Source organism: Panicum hallii, chromosome 6, assembly GCF_002211085.1.
Source record: "Panicum hallii strain FIL2 chromosome 6, PHallii_v3.1, whole genome shotgun sequence".
NCBI lineage: Eukaryota > Viridiplantae > Streptophyta > Magnoliopsida > Poales > Poaceae > Panicum > Panicum hallii.
The window spans coordinates 43657528-43667901 of record NC_038047.1 but is presented as its reverse complement, the minus strand read 5'-3'; the positions used below and the strand labels follow the sequence as shown (position 1 = coordinate 43667901).

Below are 10374 nucleotides of genomic sequence, written 5' to 3'. Positions count from 1 at the left end.
CGCAGCACTCAAATTGAAGTGACAACTGCAGATGAATGATTAAGCTTGAAAGTTAGGATTCTACAAACCGAAAGACGGCGACTGTTCAAAGACAGATAGATCTAAAGCAAAACCCGAACCCTAACGAGGGTGGCGGCTACTGAGATATAGGCAATAGGGGCGTGGCTTCCCCCTGGACGCGCCTCTAATGGGCTCAACGAAGATACACGGCCCAAAGGCCAAATTACGATGTCGCAGCACCGGGACAGATTCTGGACGCCAACTTCCTCGGACAATTACTGATGACTCAGAATGAGTTTGGGCTTGAAACCAACGCCAATAGAAGCTCCATGAAATTAGCTTTCCGTCCATATGTGGATCGTCGAATTCGGACTTCGGATGTGGCCTGAGCGTCCAATTTACGTCAGGCTGCTCCTGGACTCCGAGGTGGACTCGAAGTTAAATTGGATTGGGCCTCCATGTGGCTTGGCGGCCCTTGCTGTTCCTCCACACCTCCATGCTCCTCTCCATGTGTTCCCTGGACCTCTCCTTGGTTCCTAATCACATTGTAAAAATTAGGTAGCAAACCATTCTCACAATTATTAATAGAAACGCTTAGGAGCGAGCTCACCTCTAAATTTAATTGTCGCGCGCGAGCTCTTGTGATCGGACATTGAATGGTTTGAATGTCCAGCGGAGGAACCTCTTGTATATCCATAGGAGTGATGTCCTCATCACAGTCTAGTCGAAGATGCAGTCGTAGTAGTCGGAGGTATAGTTGAAGCAGTCACAGATATAGTTATAGTAGTCAGAGATGTAGTTGAAGTAGTCGGAGATGCAGTCGAATTGTCGAAGATGCAGTGCAGTCGAAGATGTATTTGTAGTTCAAAGATGTAGTCAAAGATGTAGTCGTAGTAGTCGGAGGTAGAGTGGACGCAGTCGGTGATATAGTTGCAGAAGTTAGAGATGTAGTTCAAACTGTCGGAGATGTAGTCGAAACAGTCGGAGATGCAGTCGAAGTAGTCGATGTAGTTGATGTAGTCAAAGTATGCTGAATAAGAAACCAATTGAAAATAAAACGAAGCATCGATCTTATGGAAAATTTCCTGCACACGAGATGCAATCACCAGCCTGCCTACCCATCTGTACATGGTGTCGTTGTCCTCATCCTCGGGTCGAGCGGCAATATGGCCAAGGATGATAGCAGATGCGCGGACACGCCGGAGCGTGGAGGGAGCGAGTGGAACTGCTGACGTTAAGCGATACGAGAGATGGAGATGAGTGTAACACGCCCCTACAGAGGGAGGGGAGTTATGGTGACTGATGGGGGTCGACTGTAAGTGGATAAGCTCAAAGGTGCCTGAGATTTTCAATAGGCTTGGGCCAAATATATATATGTTGTTGGACTTGTGGGAAGTGGTAATTTACCATCCTACTCGCTGGCTTCCTATATTATATAGAAGAGAGAATGAACCACAAGAAGAGAAATACGGCCACCATTGGCATCAAATGATGAAAGGATAAGAACTCCATGTCTTCAACGGTATTGACCGTTCCATGTCAAAGGAATGAAAATCTAATAATTCAACTATATTATTCCAACTAACGAACTTCGCCTTCCATCATGGTGGTATGGTTGTGTGCGAGCCTATTTTCTAGTTATATCCTTATAGGACGAAAAGAATATGCACATTGCCGCTCTTGCGCGGATCGACGAGGCAAAGAGATGGATGAGGCTCGACAAGGCAAAGAGATGGATGAGGCGTAACTCTTACTGCACACGGGCTGACTGTCAGCGCACGCCTCTTGGACCAAAAACAATCAGCAGCCGAGGATGAATTCACGTGTAACTGACTGACAACTGGTTATGCTAGGCCAGTGACAGAGGATATGAAAGAGATAATACATAAGATAACTTCAAATGTTCCATGCGAGATACAAAAGAGACAACACGGTACACAGGGAGACATTCATACAAGTTCCAAAAACTACAAGATGCGAGTTGTTTCTGACAATCCAAGTCCCAAATCTATTCAGATCACAATGGATAAAACAGGATGTCTTGAAAACAAGGCCTCAATATTATGGGACCAATATTATTCAGAACACAGCATCAATAAAGGTCTCATTTGACATGTGAAATTGCGGCTTGTGCATAGCCACTTCAAGTTTCGTTTTACTATTTCCACTGGCGCTGCAATTGACATCGTTCACAGCCAGCTTTACCTCCACACCAGTCAAGATTACAAAATTCTGCTCAACTAATTTGTTGCCAAACTCACCACCCAACTCCATAGCTTCAAAGAACCTCGCAATGCAGAACCTGCCTGAGCCCAGGTTGACAAGTTGAGAATCCTGGGATTTCTCCCATCCCCAGCATGGTTCAAGTTCCTTCCAACTACCAACTAGCTGTGGCGTGGAATCCATGGCTGATAGGTCAACAGCAGCCAAATGATGGTCCTCGGCAGAGAGGCCAAACCAGAGCTTGAGCTCGGGGACATACTCAACCTTGCCGCAGAAAGGCAGTGTCCACTCACCAACTCGGCTCCAGATATTGCTCACCGTGTCCAAACAGTAGGTGCCAGCATCCTCAGCAGATATGAGGATGTGGGAACTGTTGTCCCCAACCACAGAGTAGGATGTGATCTTGCAGCGTTTCTGGCTGTATGCATAATCATGAACGAATGGTGGTGGCGGGAGCAATTGGCAGTGCCATGACTTGAAGGATGTCTCTGTGGGCTTGTGGAAGACAAAGGCCTCAAACTGATCGCTGTGCTGCACGCAGCTACCTGCCTCGAATTCGGGATTTTTCTCCATGACATAGAGTCTCCCACCATCGCGGTGCTCGGCGTCCTCGTCAGTGCTGGGGACAAATATGGAGAAGGGACTCCACTTGGGTTTGTGGAGGCTAGGCATGGTCACCAACTGGCGTGTGTCTGCGTCGAAGAGGAAGGTGCGCCCAGCCTGGTCCACGCAGATGACCTTGCGATCTGCAAGCGGGAAGCAGTCGATTTTCCACATGTGGGGTTTAGCTTGAGCTCTGAAGTTGAAGGTCGGGTCAGGAAGCTGAAATCTCTCCATCAAGAAGACTGCCCCATCAGCCTGTTTATTCTTCAGATTGAAGGCACCAGCAGGCTGTTTCGGAGAACTAGAGCCTTGCGCTACTGCTGATTCTGATCCGACCCCGATTGTTGTTAGTGGTGTCGGGTTAAACAATTGGTGGCGCGTCAGGTCGATGCAGAGCAGCGATTTGATGCCAGGGACCGGGTTTTCCACGATCAGATTCAGAAACCGCCGCGAGAGGCCCATCGTCGTTCGATCGCAAACTCCAAACTCCAAGGCTACTAACCTTCAGACGTACTGGCCGATCTTCAAAGCTGGGGGAAATGGGGAATTATTAGCAGAGAAGGGAAAGGGGGAATTTGTTGGAGGCAACCCCCTCGATTTAAGCAGCAGATACCAAGATCCAGAAATTGTGAGGAAGGGGAAACGAGTACCTCCGAAGTCGACTGCGCGTCCTGTCCTGCGATCGATCAATATAGGAGTACTCAACCTGCGTAGATGTCTTCAAAACCAAGATGGCATCACAAAAGCCTAACAAATACCACAGATAAGAAAGATAAGCAAAAGAAAAGGAATTGGCTTTCGATGAAATATATGACCAAGGCGAGGCAGATCCACAAGCGCCGGACCTGAGGCGCGAGGTCGGGAAGGGAAAGGGCTCCGCGGCGCTCCACAGCGCCAGGGCAGAACGGCGGCGGGCAGAAGAGAAGAGGGAGAGGGAAGGGAGGAGAACATGAGTTAGTATTTCATCGCCAGACCAGACCAGACCGACAGATGTATTTCAGGAATTTGTGCAGTATGGGAGACGTTGTACCCACTAATAATCGACACCTGTTTGGATGGGGTGCATCTAGATCTCTTTTTTTGAAATGCTTGTTTCTGTTTGGCATCCTTTTCTGCTGCATTCTTATTATATTGTTTCTTTTGATCAATCAAATTATGGAAAGAGCAAAATTTTCGTAATTTTGAGTGAACCTATAACCGAGTGCTCTGCCAGAGGAGCCAAGCAGCAGCTGCTGGCGCACGATGTCTGACAATCAACATGGCTATTCGCTGTTGACTTTTGCTCGCAACATTTAACCATTAGTCTTATTCAAAAAATTATATAAGGATCATTTATTTTGTTTATGATTTATTTTATCATCAAAGATACTTTAAGTATGACTTATATTTGCACTAATTTTTTGAATAAAACGAATGATCAAATGTTGGAGAAAATGTCAATTAATTTGGGATGGAGAAAATACTGAATAAAAACTCGGTCAACCTCTTTATTTCGATTCGACATATGTTGTAGCAATTCCGGATTTACGCTGGAACTGGAACATAGGTGCGCCTTCGGCGCCCAAGCCTCTAATAATCAGTGATTCTATCGTTGGGCAAGGACTAAGGAGGGAGTTGAGAAGCACTGGGCTGTCAAGAAGAAAGGGCAGGGGAAGCCACCAGTGGCTAGTTAGGTCGCAGGCTCGTAGCACACAAAGCATAGAAACTCATACTACGGTACTAAACAAGACAGTGTAGCACAGATTAAGGCTAATAACGCGATCTTGTAACAAACTTTAACATTTGTCGGATGTAGCTACTGAGACTGGTACTTCTATTACAGGATTAGTTAACGTTAAGGCTAGTAGATCAGAACATACAGAAGAACCATCCATCTAGGCTACTGATGGAATTAACATAAACACACATAAACTGCACGGAATTTAACTGAAATTTAAGGTATTTTACCATATCCTTGATGATCCAAATCATACAGCCACAAATCTCAACATATGAACAAAACATCAAAATGGTAGGGATGCCACAAGATTTATACACAAGAACATAGTGTTCAAGAGAGAAAGGCACTCCTGATTCGAAGACCACTGGAGGTGTTGAAGCACAAGTACGGAGTCGTAGCAGCCGAAGGAAAATGTAGTGAAAGCAACTAATCGGCGTCAGTAGAGGACTAGAGGAAGCATAACAGCAGTAGAAGGCGTAGCCATGTCGAGTACACACCAGGTAATGGTCCCGTACCCATACTCATTACGGGTAAATCAACCATAATAACAATATGAGATAATAAAAGTAGTATCAACAATGTCATAGACAAATGAGGTTTGTTAGCTCTTCGACCTATAAATGGGCCCCAACGGGTAGCTAGTATTGGGGGCACAGGACGTAACATCACAAAAAAAAACACGGAACAGAACAATCTAACAGAGTTAAAGGGCAGGCTTAACTGAGTAAGACCCCATGTGTGATGCCCCCTCAGCACCAAACATCATCTTATTTAGGCCAATTGTGATTTGGACCAATGTCGCAAACCATGATAAATTTCAAGGCACTCACTGTGAACCGCTCACAAACCTACTGGCTATGCAGAGTTAGACAACCATTCATTTTCATGGACAAGTTCATTTTTCTCAAAAACAAATCAAGACTACCATATAACAAGGATTAAATTCAGATCATTTAAAATCTACCATTTCAGGATACAGTGGTACAATACTAGTAAATAGAGATCGATATTCCAGAGTTATCTATTACAGTACATTCCCAAAACTATTCAGACGGTACATAATGGATAAAAAAGGATGCAAAGGGCCAATATTATTTAGAACACAGCATCGATGGTACTGCCATTATACATGTGACATTTAGATTTGTGAGGGATCATTTGGAGTTCCACTTTCCCATTGCCACCTTTGTTTGCATTGCCGTTGAAGTCGCGCACATGTGGCACCACCTCCACACCGGTAAAGACTGCAATGGATTCATCCTCAAAGTCACCGTTATAAATCCTATTGTGGAAGAACCTTGTGATGCAGAACCTTCCTGAGCCCAGGTTGACAAGTTGAGAATCTTTGCATTCCTTCCATTCCTCTGGCAGGCGGTGCTCCTTCCAAGGGCCCACTAGCTGTGGCTCAGAGTCCATGGAAGATAGGTCAGCCGCAGCCAAGTTCTGGGCCTCACCAGAGAGGCCAAACCAGAGTTTGAGCTCAGGCACATACTCAACCCTGCCGTGGAACGGTAAGGTCCATTTGCCGACTTCACTCCATGTGTGGCTTGCTGTGTCCAGGCAATAGGTGCCAACGCCCTTGACGGATATGCAAATGTGGGAGCCACCACGGAGCACTGCATAGGAGCAGATCTCTGGGCAGCCATGACAGTACTTGGGTTCACGGATGTAAGGTGGCGGCGGGAGGAGCTGACAGTGCCAGGACTTGTAGTAATTTGACTTTGTGGGCTTGCGGTAGACGAAGGCCTCAAACTGTTCGCTGTACTGTGCCCTGCAGCCCACCTCCGGTTTGGGAATCCTCTCCATAACAAAAAGGCTGCTGCCGTAGCCATTGTGGTGATAATCATTGTCAGCATTGGCATTGGGAACAAAGAGAGTGAAGGGCAACGATTTGGACTTGTGGAGACTAGGCATGGTCTCTGCCAGCTGCGTCGCGGCGTTGAAGAGAAAGGCGCGCCCAGACTGATCCGCACAAATCACCTCGTGCCCCGCAAGCGGGAAGCAGTCGATCTTCCATTGGTCGTTGAGAGCTGAAGCACGAAAGTTGAAGCTCGAGTGGGGAAGCCCAATACTGTCCATCATAAAGGGCCAAAGTGACTTCGGCGTAATCTTCTTCTCTGCGTTAACGTTTGGTGACTGTGAGGGTATTTCTGGATAGAACAACTGCTGGTCCGTCAGGTCGAAGCAACATAGCGATTTGACACCAGGAATACGGTTGCCCACAATCAGATTAAGAAACCGCCGCGAGAAGCCAATCGTCGACTCGATGGATGGGGACATACTGGCCGATCTTCAAAGCTGGGGGAAATGGGGAATTGTTAGCAGAGAAGGGAAAAGGGGGAATTTGTTGGAGGCAACCCCCTCGATTTAAGCAGCAGGTACCAAGATCCAGAAATTGTGAGGAAGGGGAAACGAGTACCTCCAAAGTCGACTGCGCATCCTGTCCTGCAATCGATCAATATAGGAGTTCTCAACCTGCGTAGATGTCTTCAAAACCAAGATGGCATCACAAAAGCCTAACAAATACCACAGATAAGAAAGATAAGCAAAAGAAAAGGAATTGGCTTTCGATGAAATATATGACCAAGGCGAGGCAGATCCACAAGCGCCGGACCTGAGGCGCGAGGTTGGGAAGGGAAAGGGCTCCGCGGCGCTCCACAGCGCCAGGGCAGAACGGCGGCGGGCAGAAGAGAAGAGGGAGAGGGAAGGGAGGTGAAGGGCGTAGCAAGATCTCAACGTGCTAGGGTTTGGAGGAACCGCCTGCTTCTGTGGGCCTCGGCCACACTAAACGAAGTGGCTCCCTAACGGGTTGCAGTTGGGTGCAAAGGGTACGTTGATGAAATATGGTCTAGGCCCATCCAGGGTGCAAGCTTCATCGGCAGACTTTTTAGAAAAAGAGGATTAAAAAAATAAAATTCGAAAAAGAGTGCCGGTAGGGAAAAATTGGAAAAATAGGTGCCTCCCGCCCGACCTCCCGCCCATCCAGCGGGCGGGAGGTCCCAAAAATATTTGCTGGGCCCCTCTCGAGGGCCTCTTCGCGAATAAGAAACTTTTCTTATTCGCGAAGAGGACCCTGAGGAAGGGTGCCCTGCTTATTTTTTTGTTATTTTTGTTATTTTTTGTTGGAATTTATGTTTTACAAACTATTTAAAATTTAGACTTTTTCCAAATACAAGATTTATTCGCCATACTCTTTTGTATACATAAAAAATTTAGTTCAATTTTACGAAGACGATTACGGTATCTAAAACTCGTAGAAAGATGGTTAAGCGATAACGTTTTGCAACGTAGAATCCAAATATTACGATAGGACGATACATCAAGCCATTAAAAATAAAATAGTATGATAACAAACAAGTTTAAATATACAAATGGCAAGTCACAGTTATAATTACAAACATAAATAATAACAACAACAACAACAACTTAGCCTTTTGTCCCAAGCAAGTAGGGGTAGGCTAGAGATGAAACCCACAGAAAATAAGAATAAGAAACACAAAAAGGGCACAAGCCAAAGGAAGAGTTATGGGTAAACAAAAAGTAACAAAGGTCATGGTTCAGGTACGTTAATTGCTAATCTCCAAGCGCTCCTATCCATAGCTAATTCCTTAGCGATATTCCACTCCTTAAGGTCTCTCTTAACCGTCTCATCCCAAGTTAGTCTAGGTCTACCTCTACCTCTCTTTACAGTATCGCCCCGCTTTAAAACTCCACTACGCACCGGCGCCTCGGGAGGCCTCCGTTGTACATGTCCAAACCATCTCAACCGATGTTGAATCAACTTCTCCTCGATAGGTGCCACCCGACCCTATCTCGAATCTCTTCGTTCCGGACTCTATCCCTTCTTGTATGCCCGCAGAACCAACGTAGCATACGCATCTTTGCTACACTCAGTTGCTGGACATGTCGCCTTTTTGTAGGCCAACATTCAGCACCGTATAACATCGCTGGGCGAATCGCCGTCCTATAGAACTTACCTTTTAGCCTCTGTGGCACCTTCTTGTCACAGAGAACGCCCGAGGCCTGCCGCCACTTCAACCAACTAGCTGAAATTCTATGTCTAACATCTTCATCAATGTCTCCATCTTTCTGAAGCATTGATCTAGATACCGGAAAATATACTTCTTGGCCACCACTTGACCTTCGAGGCTAACGTCCCCATCCTCATGCCTAGTCGGGCTAAAGTCGCACATCATATACTCGGTCTTGGTCCTACTCAGTCTGAACCCACTCGACTCTAACGTGTGTCTCCACAGCTCTAACTTTATATTAACCCCTACCCTACTCTCGTCAACTAGCACCACATCATCAGCAAAGAGCATACACCAAGGGATATCACCCTGTATGTCCCTTGTGACCTCATCCATCACCAAAGCAAATAGATAAGGGCTCAATGCTGACCCCTGATGTAGTCCTATTTTAATTGGAAAGTCACTGGTATCGCCATCACATGTTCGAACACAAGTCATCGCATCCTTGTATATATCCTTGATGAGGGTAATATACTTAGTTGGGACGTTGTGTTTTTCCAAGGCCCACCACATGATGTCTCTCGGTACTTTGTCATACGCCTTCTCTAGGTCAATAAAGACCATGTGTAAGTCCTTCTTCTCCTCTCTATATCTCTCCATCAACTGTCGTATTAAGAAAATCGCCTCCATGGTCGACCTCCCAGGCATGAACCCAAACTGGTTTTGGGTCACCCTTGTCAATCTTCTTAGGCGATGCTCGATAACCCTCTCCCAAAGCTTCATCGTATGGCTCATCAGCTTAATCCCCCGGTAGTTAGTACAACTTTGAACATCTCCCTTGTTCTTGAAGATCGGTACTAATATACTTCTCCTCCATTCCTCCGGCATCTTGTTTGACCGGAAAATTAGGTTAAAAAGCTTAGTTAACCATACTACCGCCCTCTCGCCCAGGCATCTCCACACCTCAATGGGGATTCCATCGGGACCCATTGCTTTACCTCCCTTCATCCTCTTCAGAGCCTCCCCGATCTCAGCCTCCTGAATCCTCCTCGCAAAGCGTCTGTTGGTATCATCAAATGAGTCGTCCAACTCGAAGGTAGGACCCTCATTTTCCCCATTAAACAACTTGTCGAAGTATTCTCGCCATCTGTCCTTGATCTCCTCATCCTTCACCAGAAGTCGATCTGTCCCATCCTTGATGCATTTGAGTTGGTTTATGTCCCTTGTCTTCCTCTCGCGGGCCCTAGCTATCCTATAAATGTCCTTCTCTCCTTCCTTCGTACCTAGCGTTGATAAAGGTTATCAAAAGCCTGACCTTTCGCTACACTTACAGCTCGCTTTGCAGACCTCTTCGCTAATCTATAGCCCTCGATGTTGGTTGCGCTCTTGTCGAGGTGAAGGGGTTTGAAACACTCCTTCTTCTCCTTAATAGCCCTTTGCACCTCGTCATTCCACCACCAAATCTCTTTCACTTCCTGCTTGCCTTCCCTACTCACACCAAACACTTCTGAGACCACCTTCCGAACACATGTCGCCATCTTTAGCCACATATCATCTACATCTGCTCCTTCTTCCCAAGGCCCCTCGCCTAGCATCCTCTCCTTAAACGTTTGTGCCTCTTCTCCTCTAAGCTTCCACCACTTCGTTCTCGCAATCTTGGCACGTTTGTCCCGGTGGGCACGTACCCAAAAATGAAAATCCGCCACCACAAGCTTGTGTTGGGGGACAACACACTCCCCAGGTATCACCTTACAATCTAAGCAGGCACGTCTATCCTCTCTCCTAGCAAGGATAAAATCGATTTGGCTCGAGTACTGTCCACTATGGAAGGTCACTAGATGGGACTCCCTCTTTCTA

The 10374-nt window shown here is 46.5% G+C and overlaps 2 protein-coding genes across 2 annotated transcripts; both read right to left on the bottom strand.

Annotated features, from left to right (window-relative positions):
- Positions 1 to 2039: 2039 nt before the first annotated feature.
- LOC112896188 lies at positions 2040 to 3816 on the bottom strand. Its single transcript, XM_025964107.1, has 3 exons — positions 3672 to 3816; positions 3477 to 3573; positions 2040 to 3356 (listed from the first exon to the last, which is right to left on the bottom strand). Exon 3 carries the CDS (start codon positions 3286 to 3288, stop codon positions 2080 to 2082), a length of 1209 nt encoding a protein of 402 aa, XP_025819892.1. The 5' UTR covers positions 3289 to 3356; positions 3477 to 3573; positions 3672 to 3816; the 3' UTR covers positions 2040 to 2079.
- A 1720-nt stretch (positions 3817 to 5536) lies between these two features.
- On the bottom strand, positions 5537 to 6866 carry LOC112897297. Its single transcript, XM_025965572.1, has one exon. The coding sequence runs from the start codon at positions 6824 to 6826 to the stop codon at positions 5642 to 5644; it is 1185 nt and encodes a 394-aa protein (XP_025821357.1). The 5' UTR covers positions 6827 to 6866; the 3' UTR covers positions 5537 to 5641.
- Positions 6867 to 10374: the final 3508 nt, after the last annotated feature.